The sequence below is a fragment of the Syzygium oleosum genome, unplaced genomic scaffold (genome assembly GCF_021117445.2).
Source record: "Syzygium oleosum isolate NSW1041296 unplaced genomic scaffold, Sole_v2.1 Sole_v2.02, whole genome shotgun sequence".
NCBI classification, from domain to species: Eukaryota; Viridiplantae; Streptophyta; class Magnoliopsida; order Myrtales; family Myrtaceae; genus Syzygium; species Syzygium oleosum.
This window is the reverse complement of record NW_026607486.1, coordinates 7,364,064-7,391,719: the sequence shown is the minus strand read 5'-3', so window position 1 is coordinate 7,391,719 and position 27,656 is coordinate 7,364,064. Positions and strand designations below refer to the sequence as shown.

The 27,656-nt window shown below is 40.3% G+C and overlaps 2 protein-coding genes across 4 annotated transcripts in view; both read left to right on the top strand.

Moving 5' to 3' along the window:
* The window catches only part of LOC115689666 (bifunctional dihydrofolate reductase-thymidylate synthase-like), a 38,428-nt gene extending 19,013 nt beyond the window's left edge, over positions 1-19,415 (top strand). The window contains exons 1-4 of one of the 3 annotated variants that reach the window (XM_056308328.1): positions 13,583-14,511; positions 18,230-18,747; positions 18,827-19,226; positions 19,296-19,415. In XM_056308328.1, the coding sequence (XP_056164303.1) occupies positions 18,659-18,747; positions 18,827-19,226; positions 19,296-19,400 (594 nt within the window). In that variant the 5' untranslated portion in view covers positions 13,583-14,511; positions 18,230-18,658 and the 3' untranslated portion in view covers positions 19,401-19,415. Of the gene's footprint in view, positions 1-13,582; positions 14,528-18,229; positions 18,748-18,826; positions 19,227-19,295 lie in introns of those variants that run through there. The other 2 variants (XM_030615817.2, XM_056308327.1) reach the window with 2 other exon arrangements.
* Positions 19,416-23,228: 3,813 nt separating this feature from the next.
* Positions 23,229-25,347, top strand: LOC115688854 (40S ribosomal protein S25-2-like). The gene is made up of 4 exons (XM_056308329.1): positions 23,229-23,312; positions 23,431-23,502; positions 24,004-24,141; positions 25,061-25,347. The coding sequence occupies exons 1-4, from the start codon at positions 23,310-23,312 to the stop codon at positions 25,172-25,174; spliced, it is 327 nt and encodes a 108-aa protein (XP_056164304.1). The 5' UTR covers positions 23,229-23,309; the 3' UTR covers positions 25,175-25,347.
* The last annotated feature ends 2,309 nt before the right edge of the window (positions 25,348-27,656 follow it).

The following is a 27,656-nucleotide window of genomic DNA, read 5'->3' as shown; positions in this document are numbered from 1 at the left end:
TTGACTGCGGTGGAGGGCGACCGAGGAAGTTCACCTTCTCCAGAAACATTCAGTCGAGAGAGCTTTTTTTCCTCTCTCTCTCTCTCGGTGTCGCGCCACTCCTTTTTGGCACGCTAAGGAGTTACTTTCATTTGTCATGAATGGGAAAACTATCCCCGAACAGGCTACTAAGGTCTAATGCGGATATTTCGCTCAGACGTCCCACAGACATTTCATTACTAGACAAACGGAGGCCTCTCCTAGATCATATCTCACGTGATAGCGGGTTGTAATTTTTTATCTTTTATTTAGTCTGAATTTTGATTTGGAGTCACCACTAGTCATTATTGGTAGGTTGACTAGAACCTAATCGAGGTACGGGAGAAATACCATGATTCCGCGAACCAAAGATTCTGAATACAGGGACTTAGTTACGCTAATGATTCTAAGTCGAGATCCCTAACGCCTTTTCAGTACCTAAAACGATATGATATGTCTAATGTGTCACATGAGTTTCCGAGGTCTATCCACTAATGCTAACCATTCTAAACGTGAGAACTCAATCAATCAATATAAGCAACATAATCAATTGCAATCAAACAAAACAAACCTAATTTGGGTCTCTAAAATTAAAATCAATTCAAAATATCAAAACCCTAGTAAAGCCCTAAATGATTATTCATTCAGCGATGTACGTTGTTTTGGGGTTTAGGATTTTTTAGGGATAAAAACCCCTAAACTAAAGATTTTCAGAAAATGACGTTTAAGCACCTTTAAAAATTATAATTTCACTTGCAAAGGTTAGCCACAATGTTTTTGGGTTATTCTGTGAATTTTTGAAATTTTTGCTTAAATTTTTTTTTGATTTTTTTAATTTTTTTTTGAAATTTTTTTTCTTTCCCGAAGTCAGATTTTCTATTTTCTGAAATTTTTTTTGAAATTTTTATGGGATTTTGGGATTTTTTGTCAAATTTTTTAAAATTTTCCTGAATTTTTCATATTTTTGTAAATTTTATGAATTTTTTTTGAATTTTTATGATTTTTTTAGAAATTTTTCAATTTTTATTAAATTTTCTGAATTTCTGAAATTTTTTTGAATTTTTTGAATTTTTTATTTAATTTTCGAATTTTTTTATTAATTTTATGAATTTTCTATTTTTTTACTATTTTTTAGGATTTTTATTTGATTTTCTAATTTCTAATTTCTTTATTTATTTATTTTTAAAATTTTCCCACCAAGGGTCGAATCGGGCGGCACCGGCGCTGGCTAGCGCCCCGGCGAGCACAACACCAAAACGACGCTGTTTGGCCTATCTTCTCTTCGGCATTTGGCCGAACACTTGGTGAGCATGATCTGGTTTTGATCATTATCGAGACCGCAGGTTTGAGCTCACTGTCGGTGAGCCTCCGACGAGCTTTTACCATTTTGATTAGTTCTATGTATAGTTCATGCCACCTCCTATCAGTCTCAACTTACTGGTTTGCCGTCGAACTATCGCCGGCCAGCGAAAAACCCATCAAAATACCCTAAACCATTACTGATTCAATCAACCCCATCTCTTGCACAGATCAAGCTACAGAACGCCCTAGCCGTCTAAATCGATCCAAAACATAATCAAAACATCAATCAATGTGAGAGACTACTAACTTGAGCGGCCATTGGCCGCGGGAGGCACTCCAGCGATACTCGGGGTTTCGGGCGAGGGTCATCAATGGTCGGCCGACTCGGTTTATGCAGATTTAATCATTCAAAACGCAATCAAACAATAAAAATATGATCAGAACATGTTTTAAGCATCTATAGTCGAAAAATCACAAAGAAACGTGCACAATTAAAGCTCAAAACCTATTCTGGAATTTTTGCTAAACTGTGAACATGAACTGATTTTACCTTCTTCAAATGAGGTCAAATTGGAGTTTTCGAGCTAATTGGCGGCTGTGGAATTCTTCCTCAACACTTTGACTCCAAGCTGGTGGTCTCAGCTTCGCCGGAGCACTTCTGGATCAATCGGCTGAGCTCGAGTTTCAGGTCTTCACATACAATGAACTCAACTCAACCCAGGAAGGGAGGTCACGGCCGAGCTCTGATTTGCCGGTGCTCTGCCATCTAGGGCGGTGCTGAACACTCAGAAAGGGACCTCTACCTTCTCCTCTTTCTCTCTTTTCCCTCTGTTCTTGTTCTCATTCTCTCTCTCTCTCTTTCTGGAATTCTCTCGAGCAATTCTTGTGCGTTTGATAGTGTTTCTTCAGCTTTTTTAGCAAAATTTTCCCGCCCAAAGTTTGTTATTCACCAACCTCGAATCGGTTGGATCGGATCTCCGATGCCAGCCGGAGAATCTCCGGCTGGAATCGGAGCTTATCACGTGTTAAATTGCTCGGATTAAGTCGGCAAAGTCCCGGGCCGAAGTAGATATTTTTCTTGGTTTATTGTGTCTTGGATGAGTCGGGCGAAGAAGGAGACCGACCCCGGTCGGGTCAACCCGACAAACCCGAGTTGGTTTAAATTCACAAATTAAGCCCGGTTTTGACCCAATTTTTCAAATTTAACCCCAAAATTGAATTCTTCATCACATTTCGCACCCAAATATGTGATTTGTCGTAATTTTTATCACAATTAAACCCAAAATTCTTAAATTGCAAATTCAGATCATTAGGTTTTTTATTCAATTCAATATCCAGATGACCTGATTGGGAAAAATTGGTGCCAAAATTGGATTACCCATACCTGATTAACCCTAAAAATTATAGTCTCAGGGTTCAACAATTTCTAATTGGTTATGAACCCCAATTTGGGCTAAAAATCCCTAATTTTCAATTGAGTTTTGGGGCTTTTCGATTTCTTTGATAAATTGTGAAATTGGATGGACCATTATATAATTCAAGGTCCTAGAATCATTTGTTGTGAAGATACTACGATCGAAAAATGACTAGAAATGAATTAATTACATTTTTTATTCAACTTGGACTTGTTTTTACCCAATTTTTGGGAAAAACACATTCCCAATTGAAATTTTCTAAAATTGACGCTGTATTAACGAAATTGGGTTTAAAATAAGACTAATGACTATTTTTATGGAATTTTTGGATTCCATTTTCTATTTGTCTTGATTTTTACCCTTATTTTGATTAAAAGAAATTAAGAAAAAATTCAGGAAAATTTTAAAATTTTTTTTTGATTTAGATCTAAGGTTCCTAATTCTAATTTTGTGATTTTTAGAAAAATCTGAAAAATAAGATGAAAATCAGGCGCCAACACTCGGTCTCTTTCCAGTCAAAACGGCAAAATTTTCCTCTCTTCTCCACCTCTCGGTCTCTCCTCCAGCCTCTCTCTCTCTATTCTTTTGTCGTGAACTTGGGTCGTCTTCTTCCTCTCCAATGGAAGCAACGCTGGGCTGTCCGTAGAGCTGCACGGAGGGGCTCGCCTCGGAGTGGTTCGTCGATGGAGTGGTTCTCGGTTGGAAAGTGCAGCAGGGACTCTTCGATGGTTCCGCCCTGATCTCTGCCCACCGCTTGTACTTTTGCCTTCGACCAAAAATCTGCCCCTTCCTCTCTATGGGCAAATGGTCGCGTGATATGTGGTGACGTCAGTGAGGATACTAGGCACCAATTTCAGGAAACACGCCGAGCTCGCTGAGTGAGCTGAGCATGGCGATGGGAGAACCCACATACGGTAAACCTGCAACCGAGCTAGCAAGAACAAGCGGCCACGGTGAACGCTTAGAATTCGGCCACATGCGTTTTGCCTTTTGTCCTCTGTGTGCTTGTCGCTTCTGTGCTTTTTGTCGTCTGCTTCTTCTGTCTGTCTTGCTCCCGTGAGCGAGCGCGAGGGAGAGGAGCGGGAGGTGGAGACAGAATAGGGGCTGGGCTACAAAAAGAAAAGGGCAGAAAAAAGGGCCCGGGCCGGGGCCTAATTGAGAAGAGAAAGAGGAGGAAAAGGGGCTTGGGCCCAATTGGGAAAGGAAAGAGAGGTGAGGAGAAGGGTCCCGTTTTTTCTTTCCTAATATTTTAATATTATCTCTCTTTTATACTAATTTGGCCTATTTACATTTTAAGCACCGATTCATTGGATTGGCAAAAATCAGGTGTCAACGATGACACCATAGATTGAGGTTCAAGCTCAACAACGCGTTGTGCTACCATTACTTATTAAGAAGATTTCACAGGAAAGAGCGAAGTAAGGCGGCATTTATAAACAATTCAACTACGGGACAGCTCCAAAGAAATCCCCGCGAAGCGTCACCCTTCTCTCTCGTATTTACCAGTCTAGTTTTGTTTTAAAATTTAAAAATCTTTTCCTGTCTTTTTCCCTTAATTGTTTTCGAATTTTGGCTAATGCGGATAGCGACATGTACAACCATGTGGATTGTATGTCACATGATTGACTTAGGCTGCGCATGGCAACCCATTCTGTGCCTGGGAACAGATTCTGGTCAGAAATGATTCTTTTTTATTCTGTGCCTGGGAACAATTTCTAAGCATTTGAAAGCGTTTGGTAACTGTCCAAAATTTCTATTCTTAGAATAGAAAAAGAACATATATATACGTTTGGTAACTACACAAAATTTCTTTTTATTAATAATATTTTGAATTTTTTAATATTTCTTTCTCTTTTTTTTTTTCCTTGGCCATGGCCGATCGCCGGCGCTGGCGACCGACAACAGGCTAAGGCTGGCAAGGGCGTCGCAGCCCGCGGCCGGCGGCGAGGTCGACCTCGCCAGATCACGTCGAGGTCTAGGCTCGCCCGACCAAGGCGAGGCCGACCTCGCCCCCCTTCCCCCCCCCCGCGCCCCGCGCGATGGCGAGGTTGGCCTCGCCATGGCCGGGAGAGGGTCGACCTCGCCCAGATCTGGCGAGGCCAACCTCGCCGTCGCCACCTCCCACAACGGCGAGGTCGGCCTCGCCTTGGCCGGGCGAGGTCTAGCGAGGTCGACCTCGCCGTCGCCGAGGGTGGCGACGATGAGGTCGGCCTCGCCAAATCTGGGCAAGGCCGACCTCGCCGTCGTCGGGGGCGGCGAGGGCCACCCTTGCCGGCCTTGGCCGATCGCCGGTGCCGGGCCGACGGTGGGCTGGGAAGAAGATGAAGAACAAATAAAAAAGAAAGAAGAAAACTAAGAAGAATCAGTTCCGGAAAAATTGTTCCAGAATCAAGAAGTTACTTTTTTCTTCTTCTTAATTCTGTTATAAAACTGATTCTGAGATCAATTTTTTGCAAAATTGTGTCCGGGCACAAAAATTTTATCAAACAGATTTCTGTTCCCAAACTGATTCTGAGAACAAAGGAACATAAATTTTTACTATTTGGCACGTTGTCAAACGGGCCCTTAAAGCGCCAAATCATGTGCCAAACGAGCCAAATCGAGTTCATGGACTTAAATAGTTCTACTGCAAAAGCGAAAGTACCACGTTGGCTACAATTAAATATTAAAGACCAAATTGAACTTTAAACAAGAGCACCATAACTCTTTTTTGACACCGTCCCTCAAAACTTAAAATATTGTCTAAATTTAGAATTTAACTACACTACTATTTATGCACAATTTGAATGTTTTTTCGCATTTTCCTTAAAAAAAATAGTTTGTGCTTGTGACGCAAGATCAGGAAAAAATAGTTGAAATCTACTGAAATTGGTTTTTGGCTATGTTTTCAAAGAGACACGTGGGGGTTTTTTTTTTTGACTTTTACACTAACCAAGTAAATTGCTCAAAAAGATTCGACCAAAAAATTTTTCTTTCCCAAAAAGCTAAACATTAGTATTCCTATAATGATTTTCACGTTGTTTAGATGCAACCACTCTCTTTAAGAAAAGTTCAAATGTGGCTTACTGAGCCATCCAAAAGTGTCCTATTTTGCCAGTCCGGTGTCCTATTGTCTATTCTTCGTGCTGTCAAAAATGGTAACTTGGCAATATCTGTTTACAAATTGTGCAAATCTTTGTCACATCTGATTCCTATTGCTTCTGTGGATGAAGACATCAGAAATAATGAATATGGCAACAAAACGTCAGCGCCTAAACTTCATCGGTGCTGTGATGGCTTATAATGGGCGAGGGTGTCACGACTCATGACCCTCACCAACGACAAGCGAGAGTTGCCCTTGCTTGTGGTCCATCGTTGGCCACCACCGAAACTGGGCAAAGGCGAAAAGAAAAAATGAAGAAAAAGAAATTAAAATATTTTACTAAGAATTGCAAAACTCATCTACGTTAACACTGGTCGTGCCACGTAGGACAACTTGTATCAACGTCAATGATTTCCGATCAAAATTGACGGGATGAATTACATTGAAAAATCGTCAAAAATTTTAGGATTAAATTGACCAAAATTAGAAAGTTTAGAACTAAATTGGTTGCCGCACAATAGATTCAAGACTTTTTGGCCAATTATCTCCATATTATATCAAACAAATTAATGACAACGTCCTGTTATTTTGACGAAAATTGATATTTTGGAAAACATTTTCACGAAATGATTGTTTATATGGATCACTTAGAAAAATTGGTTAACGAATGTTTTTTTCATCATCAATAACAATTTATGTTTAAATATTTTCGTTCATAATATAAATATTTTTCATATATTCATTTTATTAGTTGAAAATACCGAGGCTCAGAAAATGCACGCGCCTTGGGCCTTTCTTGCTTTGCCTAATTCTAAAAAAAAGCATCAACTTTAGGTCAAGTGATAATTCCGGCTCAATTTTTTTTTGTCTCGTAAAAAAACATCAACTTTAGGTGGAGTGACAATTCTAACCCCAACTTTTTTTTGTCCCGTAAAAAATCACCAACTTTCACTTATATCCCAAATCTGACCCCATTGATTTAGAACCATTGATTATCCAACTTGACTATTCCATCTCAACAATATATCCACATGGCTTGCTGACTGAATTTAAAGCACTATTCATTATTTTCTTCTTCGAGCCACAGCTAGAAGAATAACGGTAAAACTGTTCGTCTCCTTCACTTCATCGGCAAGTTAAAAATATCTCCAGATTGAATCTCTCTAGATAATATGAAGTTGTAGACTACTGCCTATTGACAGACGCCATGGATGAGATCCGCCAAGCTCACGACTATAATCTTTTTTCTCAAACAAGGGTAACTTCAGACAGAGAGTCAACAGGGGGGGCCAGATTTGGGATAAGGATGAAAGTTGATAATTTTTTACGAGACAAAAAAAAATTGGGACCAGAATTGTCACTCGACCTAAAGTTTGTGCTTTTTTACGAGACAAAAAAAATTGAGGATAGAATTATCACTCGACTTAAAGTTTATGCTTTTTTTTGGAATTAGCCCTTTCTTGCTCATGGTCAAGTAACTAACTGGCTTAGGGTGCGCATGGCAACTATTCTGTGCCAAGGAACAAATTCTGGTAAGAAATGATTCTTTTTTATTCTGTGCCCGAGAACAATTTCTAAACATTTGAAGGCGTTTGGTAACTGCCCAAAATTTCTATTCTTAGAATAGAAAAAGAACATAAATGTGTTTGGTAACTAGATAAAATTTCTTTTTATTAATAATATTTTGAATTTTTTAATATTTCTTTCTTTTTTTTTCATTTTTTTCCTTGGCCATGGCCGGTCGCCACGGCGAGGTAGGCCTCACTATATCACGGCGAGGTCGAGCCTCGCCCGGCCAAGGCGAGGCCGACCTCGCCGTCGCGGGGGGTGGCGATGGCGAGGTCGGCCTCGCCAGATCTGGGTGAGGTCGAGCCTCGCTGTCGCCACCCCCCGCGACGGCGAGGTCGGCCTCGCCTTGGTCGGGCGAGGTCGACCTCGCCGTTACTAGAGGCTGCGAGGGCCGACCTCGCCGTCACTGGGGGCGGCGAGGGCCACCCTTGCCAACCCTGGCCGGTCGCCGGTGGACGGTCGCCGGTGGCCGGTCGTAAGCGGCAGGCTGGCGGTGGGCCGGGAAGAAGATGAAGAATAAATAACAAAGAAAGAAGAAAACCAAGAAGAATCAGTTCCGGAAAAATTGTTCCAGAATCAAGAAGCTACTTTTTTTTGCTTCTTGATTCTGTTCCAAAACTGATTCTGGGATCAATTTTTTGCAAAAATTGTGCCCGGGCACAAAAATTTTAACAAACGGATTTCTGTTCTCAAATTGATTCTGGGAACAAAAAATAGAAATTTTCACTATTTGGCACGTTGCCAAACAGGCCCTTAGTTACTGTTTCGCCAGTTTTATCCTGTCAAAAATCTTTCACCGAACGTTGCGTTTCGGATTTTATTAGAGGAGACCAGGGTCTTGAGTCAAGTTCGGACAGAGAATGTCAAATGCATTTATTAAGTCCAACTTACAACTTGACTGAACAATATACCAAACTCGATAATACTAACAATGGGATGACAACTTGCAAATACCGAGATCAAGCTATGTCGGAATCTAATCAACAACACAACTAATATGCGGTATTACCATTCAAGGTACGCCAGAATCTAATCAATGACACAACTTGAGAGAATATGAGTGAAATCTAATCAACAGCTATATTCCAAGCACAACGCCGGAATTTAATCGACGACGCTGAACTAATGGCACAACAATGGAATTTAATCAACAATGTTGAACCTGATAAAGACTCTTACCGGAATTGAATCTACGACGCAGAATCTGAAAATTACAGCTAAAACTACTTCTAATGAGCTAAAAGTAAAGCTAGATAAAAGATATGTTGTGTTGTTTTCGAAAAAAGGGTCCCTTCATCGTTGGAAATCCTTGAGTATTTATAGAGCAGCTTGATAACTGTTGACCGCACTTCTCCTTGAAAGTCGTTTTCCACTTCCTTACGTTTCGCATTTTAACCGCTTCCTGACTTATCGATGTTGCTTACGCTCCTTGAGCATCACGTAGTAGCTAATTTTCTTCCACGTGTCTCTTTATTTCTTCCTTGATCTTCACGCCCATGGTCATATCTTTACCTTTTGACACTTGTAAATGAATTTTCCGCCACGTATTACCATGATTCCGTGCAAAGCTCGTGATCTTGGATTCGTCGACGTCACGTGCAAAGCTCGTGATCTTGGATTCGTCGACATCACGTGCAAAGCTCGTGGAGTTGGATTCGTCGACGTCACGTGCAAGGCTCATGATCTTGAACTCGTCGATGTCACGTGCAAGGCTCGTGATTTTGAACTTGTCGACACCTCTATGACGTGTCCTGTCGATAATTACCTTAGGTCTTCTTAATGCCTCTGGGCCTGACTTGCGGCCTTTTTTTGATTTTCGCTATGTGGGCCGTACTTTATATCTTTTGTAACTTGTAAACGACCCACTCCCACCAGGGATAATTTTGGGTGTCAACAGTGACGTGAGATGCTGGTCTAGAAAAGGACAATTTAAGAAAAATAATAGAAAGGAGAAGAAAACTTTACGGCCTAAAAATTGGTTCTGCCTGACAAAGTTAATGTACGGTCCCATACATTGTCACTGACTTTCAATCTGCATTGCACGGGCTTCATTTTATAGTTTCTTTTGTAAAAAGAAGAAAACATCAACGTAGAAGCACTCTCCAAAATACACCGTGCATTTCGATTATCTTTTGTCATTCGAACTATAATCATTCATAAATAGTTTCACTTAAAATCTTAACAAGAAAAAAGCTCGGCGATACATGCCTTAAAAACAAGAACCAAAATGGCCAAAAAAGAAGGGGAAAAGGATGGGAAAATCCTCGGTTTCAAAGCAAAGACAAAACTTCTTTGTGTGAGGTAATTGAACTATGATCTAGTCAACATAAATATTTTATGTGCTACCATAATGCAAACTATTTTATTCTTAGGGAAAACGACATAAATGGTCCTTGAACTTTAATTTAATGTGTAATTTGATCTCTGAACTTTTAATTTGTTCAATGTGGTTCTTGAACTTTTGGTACATATTCAAACTATTCCCTAAACTATATAAAAATGTTTAATGTTATCCCTGAACTTAAATTGATAGAAAAATAATATTGGATATTGTAATGTAGTCTAGGGACTAGTTTGAGCATTTACCAAAAGTTTAAGGATCACAGTAAATAAATTAAAAGTTTAGGGACGACATTGTATATTAGGCTAAAGTTCAATGACCATATTGAACAAATTAAAAGTTCAGGGAGCACATTACATATTGGGCCAAAGTTTAAGGATTATTTGTGTCATTATCTCTTATTCTTATGTGATACATACATACATTGTTTAAATGGTATGGTGTGCAAACACTAATATTTCTATTGCTTGGAAAGGAAAACAAAGCAATAATGGAGGATCAAACACTAACAGTAAAATCACCATATAATTTAACAACCATGACAAAAGAAGCGTAGAACTTTTATCCTTAAATTTTTCCATGACAAATGCCAACCCCCGTTCAATAGTCTCTCTCTAACCTTTTTTTTCTTTTTTTTTTTAAAGTTTTAGTCTGTGGCATCATCAGTCCCACGTCAATGCCAATTGTCCCTAAACACATTAAAAAGAACCACATCGAATATTTCTATCAAATAAAAGAAAATGGAGTAAACAGAAGCAATTTATTGTCTTGTTTGAACAAGTTTTAGAAAAAAATTCATAAAATTGCAATAATAGTCCACGTCAGCGCCGAATGTGATTGTGCCACGTGTCACGCCAAGCGTCGACTAGACCGCCATGTAAGTGATTTTCAGCCAAAATTGATTGTAATGACTAAATTGATAAATCATCAAAATATTTATGACTAAATTGACACAATTAAAATGTTAGGACTAAATTGGCAAGTTGTCAAAATGTTTATGACTAAATTGACACAATTGAAAGGCTTAGACTGAATAGGCAAATGTAAGGTTTATGACTTCTTGGATAGTTTTTCCGAGAATTGGCCTTCCCTTGGAACTTCACTACAATGAAGTTGACCCGAACTGAAATGATGAAGGTGAGAATGGTGCGGTGTTGTTCCATTGTCACACCCGATAATAGGCATTTCGGATATGTATATATTTGGAGGAAGAGGAAGAGGAAGAGAAAATGAAATTCTATGTGAATGCAACGTGTTTATTGCGACTCAAATTAACATCTTAACTCAGAAATCTTCCAAAACAGTAGATAAAGGGACGGACCAAGATCGGGGTTGCAATTTAAAGTGAACTTATCGGGTGAGTGAAAAAAGACAGAAAAAAAAAACTGAAAAAAAAGAAAGAGAACGGTGGACATGTTAAGAGAATTGCTGCGAAGTATCGTTTGTAATAGAATTCTTGTATGGCTCATTTTAATATTTTATGTTGGTATTCGTCCACCAAGAAAACCATGTGATAATGACGAAGGAGTTGATTCCAAAATCAAGTGGGGCCAAATAAAGAAGCTGCTTGTTTTTTGCTTGGACAATATATATATACACACACCTGTGTGTGCGAGTGTGTGTTGGAAAATCTACTTGATGACCTAACTAACCTTATGTGTTTTTTTTTTTTTAGGTTTTAATCTTTCTTGCGATGTGGCATCACCAGTCCCGCATCAACACCAGTTGTCCCTAAATACATTAAGAAGAACCACATTGAATTTTTCTATCGCATAAAAGAAAAAGGAATTAACTGAAGTAATCGATTGCCTTTTTTGACAAGTTTTAACACTTGATCGTGTTATTTGAAACTTTTAGAAATTCGGTTGTAGCATTCAAGAGTTAGTAAGTATTAGTGCTCTTCTTGCCCACGCTTTTTATGGATTTTATCTCTACCATCTTTTAATACTTGTGAATTATTAAAGGCTCATGCTAATGTTTTATGCCTAGGAATATGAACGCAAAGACCTGACTACCTGAAAGTCCACGGAACCACGTTAATATATGCACATTCTAATTTGCTTATTTAGGCTTTGAAAAATATACTAGGAAGGAGCCGAAACTTGGTGAATTTTTAGGTATTTTCCTAGTAGAGTGTGTGGGTGTGTGACAACAGAATAAAGGGGAATTTTCCCCCGGGCACATTTGGAGTACATCCATATACTTGAAAATGGCATTTGGGTTTTGGTTTTAAGTGACAATTACAAAGGATGACAAATTCACTAAAACCAGAAGTTTGAGGAGGCGTCAAACTCAAAAGTCGAGTTCGACGGGTTTGAGGTGCCCTCAAACTATTATAAGTCTTCAGTCGAAGATGCAGAGGCGAGAAAGATGCTGAGGAAAGGATAGGACTGGAGACTGAACATTTTTATATTGAATACAAGATTCTGAACCACAAACTTTTGGTTCTAAGTAATAGCAAATAATGATTTTTTAGGTATTAAGTCTTTAATACAACGTCCGGTTCATGAACTCGGGTCTTAAGCCCCCAATATCGGCCAAAACCTCGGGTCCGCAAATTCACAAATTTACCTATTGATGTTGGGTTATGGGGAAGCTTTCGTCATGAGCATTCCGATGCCCTGAAGATCACGCAAACCAGACGTCGGAGGCAAGAGTTACATGAAAGTTGCACAAACTTGAGGCCACAACACCTCGACCTGAGGCAATCACGTTCTTCTCTGTTAAATTTGTAAATTTACAAATTGAATTGGAAGATGAAAAAAGGGAGACTGATCGTTATTGGTGACAATCGAAATAAAAATCATATGACCCATATATTGATAGAGTAGAAGCTACAAAGAAATCCTCTCCACGATAAGGTTACGTCGGAAAATGAAGGATTTGGAAAATATTTTCCTAAAAACTATCGTTTATAACTCTTACAAAAATGAATGAACGAAATGTATTTTTATTGTCCATGAAAATGTTTAGATATAAATTGTTATCGATAATGAAAATATTTTCTATCGATTAATTATTTTAAGCGATCATTTGTAGAAATATATTTTTTAAATTATCTATTTTTCGCGAAACAAACGAGCTTAAGATCCCAATCCAATCCGAGGCCCTTTTCCAACCTTGAAGTCGAAGGATTTTTTTTTGTAGGTCCAAAAAAGTACGCCCTTTCTAAATTACGTCCTTCTACGTTGAGCAATTCCAGGTCTCCGGCAAACCCACCATGTTTCTAAAATTTCCTTATAAATTCATTTTGTTACTCTTTAGACCTTGGCGGAGGTGGTGGTCAGGTGGTGGTCGTGGAGATGGGCTGGTGGCCAATCGACAATGGGGAACGGAGCAGTACCCTAAATGGGCAGCTAATATAAGACTACGACACGTTTGAAAAAGACATAATCCGGCAGAGAACTTTTGATGAAAGTTTTAGGGGTTGATGGAAGACGAGATCGGATCTTGAGGGAAAGTCTCGCTCTTTTCTCACTCTCGCTCTTCTCTAAGTCTCGCAGGTGGATATTTGCCTAAGAAAGTATAGGGGACAAGGGAAACCTAATTCCCTATACTTTCTTATGGGAATTTTCCCTATACTTTCTTATGATTCCCTATACTTTCTTATGGGAATTCCCATAAGTGATTCCCTATACTTTCTTATGATTCCCTAATTCCCATAAGAAAGTATAGGGAATTACTAATTCCCTATACTTTCTTATGATTCCGTATACTTTCTTATGGGAAAAGTTTGCCTAAGAAAGTATAGGAAACTTTTGCCTAAGAAAGCATTGTCCTCTATACTTTCCCTCGAGATCCGTTCTCGTCTTCCAACCTTCTATATATATGTGACTTCGTTCTTCTCAACACTCAAAAGCCACATTCACTCTGCTCTTGCAGCTCTCTCTCCTTCCTATTTTCCACATCTACACACATTCAAGAATGCCAATGGCAATTGTCGTGCTTGATCAACAGAACAGCACCCATGCCATTTTCGCCTTCATGGTTTCAGTTTTGGTAACCTTCGTTGAAGTGAAGTACCAAGGGAAGCCCGATTCTCCATTTGACACTCAGCCCATCATCGTCTTTCTCACCATCTTCATTCTCCTTCTCTATTGCTCTTTGTCCCTTCCACTTGTTGCTGGTCTACAAGCGTTTCGTACAGGTTCCGGTGCCCGCATCTTTCTCTTCCTCAGGAACCTTTCCTTTCTCTCTATAGTTTTCCTCACACGGTTGTTGTTCAGAGGCCCCTCCTTCTTTCTCCTCTACTTGCCGTTGTTGCCGTTGCTGATACTGCTCCTTGCGGATCACTTGTGGGGTCTTATTCACAAGCTCAAGCAAAAGATTCTAGCAGTCGCATTTGTCCGTTGGTTCCACCATCGAGGAAGAATGCTTCTGCCATGAACGGTAGCCGAGACACGTTTCATTTGAGAATTGCAGTACTAACTGGTGTTAAACCAGTGATTGTTAGTGGCACGAGAAGATGTTAAGGAAACAGTAGGCAGTGTAGCGTGATAGACTAGCGCAGGATGCTTGTACGCCCCCAAAAAGGAATAAATTTTCTTGTATTTAAGTTAGTCTCATGATTATGGCTTCATTGAGAGGATCGAATTGACATATTATTTACCCTGTTGCTACGTTGATTATCAATGTAATTTCTTTTCACTGCCGGATGAATGACGCTCTGAAAGGGGGAGAAAGCCCTGACCTTTCCCTCGTTTTTTGGTAGTGAAACCCGGTTGAGGTCGCTCCCATAAGTCGTTCCTGCGCGTTTTAATTTCGCTGGGGTTCAAAATTTTGCGGTACGCGTCCAAATCGGTGAGCATTTCGCTCTGCTTTTTGGCTTTTCTTGGGTTTATGTTAGTTGGCGATACGAATTTTTTTTCTCTTTGTAGCGATATGCTTTCATTTTCACTTTCGACTGTTGTTCTGTCCTGACCGTGTGTCTAAATACTGGGTTTTTGAGTTCGATTGTTTATGTAAATCATGTTTGATGTTTGTTCTGGGCATGGAGTTAGAGGGGGGAAGTACAATGACTAGGAATACTAATAGCGAGTTTCATGGGAAGATATGTGAGAATTTCTCTATTCATTCTTGAATTCCTAAAATGTTGAAATGGGATTGCAGTAGGGATTAAGTGTCCCCCTTCTTGCTTTGAGCAGTAATGGATTGTGATTATCCAAAAAAATTGGAGAAAACTCTCGTTTATGATGTTTCTCCCTTCTCTTTTGTGCTGCATTCTGCTCTCTAAAAATGTTGTTCTTGCTAATGGGATTTGTGGAAATGGAAATTGTTTGATTTAGATACTTTTTCCTGAAAGTTGAACATGAATCTTATGCTTCGCATACCGCTTCAATGTGATGCCAGAAGAGAGGTACTAGGGTTTTAAATTTTCCACTATTATGTCGAGTTAAGCGCTCGTGGTGCGGGAGAAATCCAATTTTGCTAGGAGGCTTTCTGTGCTTCTTGATTGGTCCAGCTTGGTTGGTTTATCTTATTCATAAAAACGCACCTCTTTTTTCTGAGATAATGATCTGTGGGCAAATTTTTCAGCTTTAGTGTCACCAATTTCAGGGGTGCTTGTGTTACTACTATACCTTTCTGCTTTTCTGGCTTTCAACTGTTCTTTCGAGAAAAGATATGACTTGTCCACTGGTGTTGTATATTTCTGCGATACTAATTGTCGACACCTAAATTTTGACTAATAATTTAGTGATTAATTATATAAAAAATTAGGGATTAAATTTTAACCCCTAGACAAAGATATTAAAATTGCATAGCATATAATTTAGGTTCATATAGGTTAATTGCATTCCACATTAGATTGGCGGTGGCGAGTAAACCGAGAATCCATCGCGTAAATCGAGCTCAGGCATCGAACGAAACTCGGCTCACTTAGGGGATAGGAGTAGAAAATCGCAAGTCTAAAAGGCTTTGGTTATCTTAATGTGAAATTAAATAAGCCCAAGCTTAATTAGAGAAAAGCCCGGATTAATTCAGCCCATTTGAAATTAAAATAAAATTAAGTGATAAAACCTAAGCCAAAGTCCATTAGGTCTTAAAAGCCTGGCCAATTAACCCAGTATACGATATAAATATGTCAGTTATGCCTCATAAGCAGAGGACCCTCAGAATTTTCAAGATTAGAATTTTTAGAGATAGCAAGAAACACATGTGAGATTGAGAGTGAAGAGGAGAAGATGGCCGCATGTGCCATGCCGTCGCCGCCACCGCGGGTGCCCGTGTCTCGTTCAAGCCTGCGCCATCCCGCTGTCATGCCCGCGCCGCTGCGCCCTCACCGACGCTGCACCCCCTGCTCACGGCCAGACCTGTGGCCGTGAGTCACCGCCGCTGTTTCGCCCCCGGTGCCCGCTGCTGCTCCCGCGCCGACGAGCTCCCTGCCCCTGCTGCTGCCATGAAACGGTGACCCAACTCCGTGTCTTCTTGTCGACGACGAAGCCGCGAAGCTCTGCACGATCTGCTGGCCCCGAGACTGGGATCCTTTGATGCCATCAACGAAGTAGCTGAGCTGCTGTCCTTGACAGTCTCGTGCCGCTGCAGCTGTTCTCTTCTTTGTCGCCAAGTCTCCAGTCGAGCCTTGCATTAGTTAAGCCAACGAGTTTCCAGTCCAATCCCCCCGTTCTCCCTGGCGTGCTTGTTTTGCTGCAACGTGCCCACCTTTCCACAAGCGTCCCTGAAGTTCCTCTGGCGCGTAGTCCAGCTATTAGTCCATGCAAGATACGGAGAGAGGGAAGGGCATAAGGGGGCAATAAAAGACAAAAGGAAAAGATTATTTTTTCTTTCTTGCAGGATACGTTCCACCACTCCCTTTCTTTGCTGACCAGTAAAGTTAACGAGCCCAATTCCGAGACACCACCGTGAGCCTTACCGTTGGCCGAGTCCAGTCGAGCACCGCCAATACACCGCCGTCGTCCGTGATCCCGGTGCCTAGCCGAGCCACCCCTGCGCCGTCACTGGCCACCCACTGTCGGCCACCCCGTCCCGTGATCCGTGATCCCAATACACCGGCGAGATGAGCCGCTCGTGATCCATCGCCTGCCCACCCCATCCCGATCTGCGAGTCTGATCCCATGACATTCGAACTTGGAAATTATCCGCGAAATTAGGTAAGATTCTCATCCATATTTTTAGAATATTTGATTTCCTAATTTTCCGGTGTTTGAATATTGCGTGTGTATCTTTAGTGGATTGCTAGATAATCTTAGGATAATGCATGTGATATCCACAATATTTAAAATAGCGAGATGACTATCCGACCTTAACCCTGAGGTACGATACGCGGTGGTACGAAAGATTGTTATCTTATCCATAACCACTTAGATATGATAATATATCTTATTTGCTTTTCAAATTCAAACGGTCGACTTTCCATCGATATTCACGACCCTGTGGATATGATCGATATCCCAATTCATTTCCCTAATTTGAACATAATAAAATAGATTTTGCGGATCGCGTGGATCGGTTGGCGTGTGATTGCTATCCTTTGTTTTTTTGCTCTATTTTTGAAATAAAAAGAAAATCAACAAAATATATTAGTTAGGATTTAAATTAGAAATTTTGCATGTTTAAAGAATCCTAAGTATACCTAGAAGATAGGGTAATTGTTTAATTTAAATGGGGAATTAAGATAATTTATTCCCTAGTTTAAATTAGGGGTTATTCCATTCCTAATAGATTATTTATGATATTTTAGAATTTCGAATTTTCAAAAAATATCCAAAAAGAGTCACTTTAAGATAGATTAAATTGCCTTTTCTAGGATAGATTGCATCTTAATTTAGGCATTTTTTAAATTCCGAATTTCATTGGAAAAATACCAAAAATACATCATTTGCCCGTCATTACAATTAGGTCATGTAGTTTGTATGTTAGGTTTAATTAATCACATGTCATATTTTGGACGTCATTACACGTAGGTTAGTGTTCATTTAAATAAAGAGAAAACCCTAAAGAACAAATTGTGTGAATTGCTTTGTTAATTAAAAATCATATTAGGATTGTCTGTGTGATTTTCTAGCTAACAGTGCAGATGCTTACGTTGCTAAAAGGTAGCTTGTTCTCCTAAGCTAGTAATTTATTTACTGTTTTCTTTATTGGGTGTTAAATTGATGGATTGCGCACTTGCATGGTTACCCCACATGTTAGCAACTAATATTTTTTTGAAAAGAAAAAGTACCGAAAGGGCGTTAAATTAAACCTAACGTAACCAAGTCCCCAAACTCAAAATCTTTGGTTCCTAAAAGTAAAGCATAACTCCCGATACTTTACTTGGGTTTCTAATCGATCCACCAAAAATAAATTAATGGCGACTCCAAAATGAAAATGATTTGCATGTTAAAAACTTGAACGTTAAGTCGTGAGTTGGTATGGGTTTGGGAGAGCCCAAGTTAAGTCTAGGCTTAACAATCCATTAGCCGAACCCTTAGGTGGTGCACCCCGAGGTTAGGTCGCGACACTAATATAATGGGATCTATCTTCTTTCTGATCGATTTTCAGGTTCTGCCTCACTTCCAAAGAAGTTGGTTGTGCAGCCTTGGTTTCAAGCCGCTGTCTTTTGGTTGTTTTCAGCCTTTGAGTTTTGTAATGGCGGGTGAATTCTAAGTGACCCTTCCCAATGGCAACTGCAATGGAACTCCACCTGATCCACAAAGGACTTATCAAGTTGTTGTGGCTGCAACTCGAGATATGGGTATTGGCAAGGATGGAAAACTTCCCTGGAGGCTTCCCTCTGATCTCAAATATTTTAAGAGCATTACTCTTACAACAATTGATCCTGGGAAAAAGAATGCAGTCATAATGGGTAGAAAAACATGGGAAATTATTCCCACTGAGCATAGGTCTCTACCTGGCAGCCTCAATGTTGTTCTCACTCGTTCTGGGAGCTTTGATATTGCAACTGCAGAGAATGTCATCATATGTTGAAGCATGTGTTCTGCCTTGGATTTATTGGCTTCATCTCCTTATTGTCTATCAATTGAGAAAGTTTTTGTCATTGACGGTCGCCAGATATTTAGGTATCCTAAAATTTACTCATAGTTACAACTGCAGATGGGTTCTTCTCTTCCCCCTTGTAATTTTTCTCTTTTGGCGCAGGGAAGCTCTCAATGCTCCTGCATGTGATGCCAACCACATAACTGAAATTGAGACACCAGTTGAATGTGACACTTCTATGCCCATGGTTGATACATCTGTCTTTCACCCATGGTACTTGTCCTTTCCTGTTGTTGAAAACAGCATCCAATATTGTTTTACTACGTATGTCCGTGTAAGATGTTCTGCATTGGAGTCTCTGCCTCAGACAAATGCTCTGATCTTCAATGGTAAGACAGATTCTGTTAAGTTTGAGGCCAAGAATTTTACCTTTCTGCCCAAGATGATTTTTGAGAGATATGAAGAGTACCTGTATCTGAGATTAGTCGAAGATATACTGTTAAATGGCACTCCAAAGGATGACACGACTGGAACTGGTACCCTATTAAAGTTTGGATGTCAGGTGTGTTTTAAATTCTATCCAGCACATCTCCTTTATCACTAGGATCATTCTGTTTGTTCTTTTTTGCAGATGCGGTTTAATCTGCGCAAAAACTTCCCTCTTTTGACAACTAAGGTGTGCTGCTCCAAACTGTTCTACCTCTTCATTATATTCTTCTTGTGGAGTCATTTATGAGAAGTGCAAGGCTTTTATTCTAAACTCTGGTGGCAGAGATATTGCTACTGATTGGTTCTCAGATAGTATTTTGGCATGGAGTTGTCGAAGAACTTTTGTGGTTCATTAGTGGTTCTACAATTGCCAAGGTGACGACCAAAGTTTTTGTTTTCTGTAGAGCTTGCATTTTTTGAACTAGTGCTGTTCATTCATCCATAGTATTGAACTCTATACGAGCTATAAAGTAAATGAACTGTTGCTTTTCTGTTAATTGTTACCAGTTGATGCCTTAGTCTGTCAGTCATCTTAATCGAGTGCAAAAGTGAATTGCAAAACGGTATCCTTGAGTACTAAACTATTCTTTGCACTTCCACTTTGAAAATAGGAGATTGCGTTGTAAGCCTTTATGTTTTAAGAAAATTGCTGGACAGGATTGGTCCAACAACTTTGTCTGCAGTACTGGTATCTCCTCTTCTCCACTTGATTAATCAATTGGAAGCGACGTGTAGGCTGACCATTAAGGCTGCGAATGGTAACCATTCTGTTTCAGAAATCAATTTCTGGCCAGAAATTGATTTTTCTATTTCTGTTTCTGGAGGAGTTTCTTAGCAAAAAAATACGTTTGATAACGACACAAAATTTCTGTTCCAGAAACAGAAATTTGTTTGATAACGGCACAAAATTTCTTCTTCTCGGGTGGTCGGCGGGCGGTGGATGGTGGCGGGAGGAGGGCGGGTGGCGGCGGGAGACGGTGGCCGGTGGTGGGAGGCGGGCGGCGGCGGGAGGACGATGGCCGACGGTGGGAGATGGTGGCCGATGGACGGCGGGCGGCAGCCAACGGTGGCCGGCGGTGGGAGGTGGGTGGCGGCCAAAAGAGGGCGACCGGCGGCGGGAGACGGTGGCCGGTGGACGGCAGCCCACGGCGGCTGGCGAGAGATCGTGGTCGGTGGACGGCGGGCGGCGGCCGACGGCGGCCGGCGGTGGGAGGAGGGCGATCAATGGTGGGAGATGGTGGCCGGTGGACGACGGCTGGCGGTGGGAGGTGGGCGGCGGTGGCGGGAGGAGAGAGGCCGTGGGTGGAAGGCGGGTGGCGGCGGGAGACGGTGGCGGCCGGCGGCCCACGGCGGCCGGTGGTGGGAGGTGGGCGGAGGCCAAAGGCGGGCGGCGGTGGCTGAAGGAGGGAGGCCGGGGGTGGGAGGCGGGTGGCAGCGGGAGATGGTGGTTGGTGGTGGGTGGCGACCGTAGGCCGCCGGTAGGGGGAGTAGGGTAGGCGGCGGCAGGAGACGGTGGCCGGCGGTGGCGGCTAGCGACGGGTAGCGGCGGTCGGTGGGCGACGGCGGCCGGCGACGGGCGGCGGGTGAGCAAATGGCTAGTAGTGAGGGAAAGTGATAAGAAGAACAAAAAAAACTTTGTTTCTCATTTCTGTTCCAGAAATAGAGAAGCTAAAAATTTTAACTTCTGATTTCTGTTCCAAACCTATTTCTGGAACAAAAATTTATTCCAGAAATAGAAATTGGAATTTCGTTACCAAACAGATTTCTGTTCCAAACCTATTTCTGGAACAGAAATAGAGAAACAGAATGGTTACCATTCGCAGCCTAAACAATCTCATCCTACTACTAATTTTGCTTAGTCATATGTTTTGCTAAATGTATACTACTTGTTCTTTAGTTCTAGCAAAGCATTCTTAATTTGCTCGGGAAATTTTGGAACACTTCGATATTCTGAGCTTTTACAACCCTTTACTGGTGAGTAGTTTTCCACCACATTCTGTAGAAGTGTCTGGCTTAGTTTTGGCGTGAAGTAATTACCAGTAATACCGTAAAATGCGACCACTTATATTCGGCTACCATAACACTTTTTGGTCTTTTCAATTCAGTTAATTTATTGTGCCATCTATCCTCCAGAAAGATATCTATTTGAAATCATGCTTATCAAGTGCGCATCTTGCACTTAGACTAGATTGAAGCAGTCATGTCAACTTCCAAAATTAGATCATGAATATTAACTTAGCTGACTGTAAAAACTAATTATATTTGCCAGGACATACAGAGACTTTATATCATGTCCAATAGGACAACAGCCTTGTTAGTGACAAATAAGGACCATTTGTTGAGGAATGGTAAATTTATCATTTGAAACTATAAGATGGATCCGCAGTCATGTTTATAATTTGCTACGAAATATCACCTAAGAAGGAAGAACAAGCTTGAGGATGTGAAATATCTGTTTACAGAGGCAATGGTGCATTAACAAGAATATATAGATTACTCTTCCTAATTATAACTTGATGTTTTCTTTGATGGAATGATGACTCAATGAAATTGAGCTGGGACAGTGTTTTGCTTGGAGTGAATACAAACGGTTGCTGAAGTTGCAATATAGGGATCTGAAGTGACATATTTGTGAAAAGTGAATTGATATTATAACTCCAAAGGGGCTTAATTACCTTTGCTCTGAATTGTAAGATGTAATTGGTTTCCTGCACATCAATCCCTTGGAAGGTATTCTGGTTGAATGCTTTTGCCTTTAAAAAAACACTCTTCGACTGTCTAATGTTGGGATGACATTGTAAGACTATTTTGAGGATTTCCTTTTTCCGACAGATTCTTTAGGAAAAAGGCATTCATATATGGGATGGCAATGCTTCAAAAGACTACCTTGACGGGTTCGCATCTGATTCATGAGAATGATATACATATGGTTATTTTTTTCTTTACCTTTATGACATTTGTCCTGTCTATTTAGACTTGGTCTGAAAGATCGAGAAGAAGGTGACTTGGGACCAGTTTATGGCTTTCAGTGGCAGCATTTAGGTGATAGGTTGGCTTGTTTCATATTATTTGATTACTTTCTGTTGCTGCAATATATGTTTAATGACATTATATGTCGTCCGTCACAGGTATAGTAACATGCATGCTGACTATACCGGCCAAGGATTTGATCAGTTGGATGTTATTTACAATATCAAGAATAATCCAGACGATCGTCGAATTATACTCTCTGCTTGGAATCTTTCTGATTTAAAATTGATGGCACTTCCACCTTGCCACATGTTTGCGCTGGTTGGATATGTTTGGCTTCATTTTCCTGAATTCTCTGTTTTTTTCTTCTTCCTAACCTAATTTTTACCTTTGCAGTCTATGTTGCAAATGGGGCATTGTCGTGTCAAATGTATCAGTGCTCTGCTGACATGGGATTGGGAGTGCCATTCAACATTGCTTCTTATGCTCTCCTTACATGTATGATTGCTCATGTTTGCGGTATGTATGTGTGCTTTAGATAAAACGTCACAATATTTGTGGTATGTGATTTATCATTTGTAACGGTTGTCGACCAGTATTAATCAACAGTCTTGGAATACTGTAACTGCTGGTGTGAAGGGAAACGTGACTCACAGATGCCTTTCTAATGCTTCTTGTAGGATACTGGTTGGAAAAGATTTATGCTTCTGTAGAAGTTGCATTATTAGGATTACTGTTATAATAGTTTAAGTCTACTGGTTGGCAGAGATTACTAGCTTGATTTCCCAGCCTTAAGGGTGAAAAGTATCCTCTTCTTGGGAGGATATAAACATGGGAACTAGTACTTATCTTAAGTTTTTCTTCTGCAGATCTTTCTCCTGGTGATTTTGTCCATTTTATCGGGGATGCTCATGTATATCGTAACCATGTTAGACCTCTGCAGGAACAACTTCAGAAAGCACCCAAGCCCTTTCCAGCGAGTAATATGCAGTAAAAATGCAGGATGGAGACTTCGCTTTCATTCTGCTGACCCAACTTATCGTCTGCTGTACTCACTAAAAAAGTCTTGTCCACATGTACAGATTTTAAAGATTAACCCCGAGAGGAAGGATATAGACTCTCGGAGTCTCTCTTGCTTTCACCACCTCTCTCCCTCCCTGACCATGACGCGAGTCGCTCGATCCCCATGGTAAGTCTCCTCGTAATCTTCAGCTTTCAAGCAAATCATCATCATCAGACTCTCTATCTGTCTTCCTCGTGGCAATTCTCTCTTTGACATTCGAGTTTTCGTGGGTCGTAACTCGTAGGCTCTGAAGAAGGACAAATCCCTGCCTCCCTCATCCAAGCCTGCGAAATCCGCTGGTGGAAAGCAGAAGAAGGTATGACTCTCTCTCTCTCTCTCTCTCTCTCTCTCTCTCTCTCTCTCTCTCTCTCTCTCTCTCTCTCTCTCTCTCTCTCTCTCTCTCTCTCTCTCTCTGTGTTTGTCATGTTTAGTTGTTGAAAGTATTGGGATAACTGTGGTTCCTTTTGTAGTTATTGAGGATGTTTTTCAATGATGTTACTCAAAATGAAGTGAGGATAGCAGATCTTTCATGTTCGGCTACAATGGCCCTTGCAAGTTTTCAAATATTTCCACTACACATGTACTTTTTTATTTCGTACTTGGGGAGCGACTAATGAGTTATGTGGGTCTTAAGTTGAGCTATCGAAGAGTGTATTGGGCAACTGGTAATTACTGATTGCTAGTACTGGCGAGTAGTTTAGCGATTGGTGTCTCCTATTATAGGCAAAAATGAGATGGGAATATGTTCATGCTGCTTTTATTTGTTGTTTATGTTGGTTTAGTTGGGTCATGATGGGTTAGATTGTGTGATGGTGAGCACAAATGGAGCAAGGGAAAGCAGAAGGAGAAGGTGAACAACATGGTGCTGTTTGACCAGGCGACTTATGACGAGCTTCTGACCAAGGCGCCCAAGTATAAGCTCATCACCCCGTCCATCCTCTCTGATCGCCTAAGGGTATGCCTTTATGTTAGTCTAAATAGTATTTATAATTGTCTATGTCTTGATTTAGGCATCTACTTTTTCCCCTTTTCTGTTTACAAGATCCGTCATCTTGTTATTTCTTATATAATGTGATGGTCATTGCTATCACACTTGAACCCTTCTAGACATGTTTTGATGAAACCTTTCGTTGATGCACTTAGGTGAATTATGCACATGTATGTAACTGATAGGATGTTTTCAGCAGGATCTTGCTTTGTTAATTCTAACAAATGCCTTAACTTGTTAGTTTTATAAATGGTGGAGTTCTCAAGTAGAGTTCCATCTAATAAAATTCATTGGCACGGTTTCTTTAGGTATATCAAGTTAGGAGGATCTGAGTGTGGAAAGTTGCCTTGCAAATGATGATATAATTAGAACTCCCCGTCGGCTCACTTCCTGTGTGGAACAAATTGTTATTTTTCTTGGCCTTAAAAGCATGGATTCTTCATCAGCAAATTTTATGGTGGTGGGACATACTTATACTATGAACCATTCTGAGATTTATACTATGAACCAGTTTCTTCTGGATCATCTAGGCCGTCATATTTCAAAGTGGTTATTACTCGCCATCCTTTACATAGAATTTTAGAAATTTAGAACCAAAAACTCTCACGGAATTAGTGTTTGCTGCATTTATAAATGATTGGTTGTGTTGCTTACGTGTGATCGAGTTTAAGATGACAACATTTAACTTACCTGCCTTAATTTAACATGTGGTCTGGTGGTTCTGTTGCATTTGGACTTATGTGTTTTTCATGTCCAGTGTTTTGCATAGAAACGTGCTATGGCTAACATATTCACGTGCCCATCGATGAGAGGATCTTGCTGGTTGAGCTCCTCTTTCTACTAATTAGTTATCTCTTGGTTATTTATGAACTTTTTCTTTGTGCAGGTTAATGGATCACTTGCTCGGAAGGCAATAAGAGAACTCATGGCCAGAGGTTTGATCAGGATGGTCTCTGCTCATGCAAGCCAGCAGATCTACACCAGGGCGACAAATACATAAGTGTCTTGGGCCCCTTGCATTTTCAGCCTTATAGCAATGGTTGTTTTATGTCCTGCATTGGTAAACTACTGTTTTCTTTATCTCTGGGATATAACATGATGCATATTAGAATTTTTGAGACAGGTTAGTGTTCTTTGAGATTTTGAAGAAATAGATTATTAAATTTCCGATAAGCCAATATTTTTGGTGTTCATCCAATTCTTTTGCCTACCTGTATTACTCTTTCACGAGTTCTTACTACCAATGCAAAACAGACTTTAGCAACTTGAAATGTTCCGATGCTCACCCGCGATTGTCTTTCTTAAATTGTACAAACACCTGATGAGTGCCATAAATGCACTGCTCCTTGATGGTGTAATTCTAATAACGTGCTTGCAAATGGTAGATTGTTCTGATTGCCTGTGTAGTAAAGAAAAGAAGTTTTGCTGAATGGGATGTCACACTTATCTTGTGCCATAAACAAAAACTATGAATCTCGTTAATCATGGCAAAAAGTGAAGTTATCTTCGGTACAGAATGCAAGAGATTTGATAACAAAATTATGAATTGAATTTGGTTACAAAAATTAAAAATCAACAAGGTCTGTCATCCCCTGTATGTATTGCTTGGCAAGGTAATTGATTCTCGTAGCCCCTTTTCGAAAGATTATCCTTGCACTTGTTTATGTCTCAGATTAGAACAAATTACTATAGTTCTTTCCCTCCTACGGATTAGTTGACATTTATAACAAATTTTACGAACGGAGGTCCTTATTTTCGTAATCATCTTCCTTAACTTAATTTTGACTCTATTTTGGAACTGCCATGAAAAATTTGAAAAAAGTTATTCATTTCTCTAGTTAAATGTGAAAGACATGTATTGGTCAAGCAATTCCATTTTTTTTATTTATCTTTGTCTATTTTCGTCGTGCTCGATTTATACATGTAACAAAATACATCGAAAAGTTCAAAAAGACCAATCCTTACCCAAAGTATCCCTGGTATGTATTTCTTAGCACGCTTTTGCCCGATTACTAGCAAAATTTTGAGGATTTGAATGCCTCGAATCATGAGGAACGAGTGATTCCTAATTCCTCCGTCCTGTTATAAAAATATTAAGTTGGTTAATTTATTTTGGCTAAAAAAGGGTCAAAAGTAATCGTTTTTCACTTGTCGAAATTTGCGAAAATGGCATGATTATTATCTGCATTTTTCTTCGACGTTGAATTTTGTCCTTGAATTTTAATTTTGGTCAATTTGGTCCTTGTACTCTTTCTCTATAACCAATATAGTATTTCAAGCTAATTCGGTCCGATTAACGTTTGACGAGGCAATCCTACCCAGCCATGGGACATCTATTTGTTGACATGACCATACATATCATAGCCACGTCAATGAAAATTGTAAAAAATAAAGAGAAACTGGAACTTAGAAATACTTCAAAAAAAAAAAGAATAGGTAAGAATTAATCTAAGAACAGGTTAGAGAGATAGGGGCAGGCCTCACTTAGATCTTGGCGAAGGCGAGTGCCCTCACGGGTGGTGGTAGCGGTGGCCTTGCACTCGGCTTTGCGGAGCACCATTACGGAGACGATCTTCTATAAGACCAATTTGTTCCACTTTTTGGAGGGAAAACGCCTGAGAAGCCAAGAAATTAGGGAGCAAACTCTTGTTGCAAAACAAAAAATTAAGCACAAGTTCAAAATTAAACGGAGGTCGAAAATGAGTCATCCTTAGCAGGCGCTCCAATAAGAGATTCGACGCGAGTGATGATGGCTTCATCGAGGTGTACGAGATGAGCACAACGGCATCAAAACCACCTTGTTGGCAATGGTGGCCGATCCAACCCGATCCGTTGACACGCCTACACGGAAGCACGGTGGACGATGCCATCGATTGAGGGTCAAGCTCAGCAATCATTGGGCTACAATTCTTTAATAAGCTTTCGCAAAAAAGTACGAAGTGCGGGACAACATCAGAGAAATCCCTGAGAGGGTCGCCTCGCCGGCATAGGGAGGCGCAGCGTCGCCGTTCTTTGTTGAACTTTGCCATTCTGCTTTCTTTATTTCTTTGAGTTGACTTTATTTTTTAAAATCTTTCCCTGTTTTGTTTTTAACTCATAAAAATCAGAAAAATCATAGGTTAAAAAATCGTACGTGCAAAAGAAATGCGAATCCAAACATCCACCATTTTATTTTATGAAAGGGTTAATACCACGAAAAACCCCTAATCGATACACCCGTGATAAATTTACTCAAAACTAATTTTTTGACCACAAAAAACCCCAAATTGATATATCCGTGATAAATTTACCCTCCATTAAATTGGATTAATATCACGAAAAATCATAAATTGGTAAATCTGTGACAAACAGAGGGGTAAAACCCTAAATTGGTACACCCGTCAATTGCCACGTGTCATCTAACTTATCGATTTGATGGTAAAATTTAACGGAAACTTACGGAGGGTAAATTTGTCACAAGTGTATATATTAGCTTGGAGGTT

What these genes read in the sequence shown, in the direction of transcription:
- LOC115688854 (XM_056308329.1), top strand. An exon ending in CTGGTGGAAAGCAGAAGAAG is followed by an intron (nt 23,503 to 24,003) that starts GTATGACTCTCT and finishes TGTGATGGTGAG; the next exon opens with CACAAATGGAGCAAGGGAAA. An exon ending in TCCTCTCTGATCGCCTAAGG is followed by an intron (nt 24,142 to 25,060) that starts GTATGCCTTTAT and finishes TTCTTTGTGCAG; the next exon opens with GTTAATGGATCACTTGCTCG.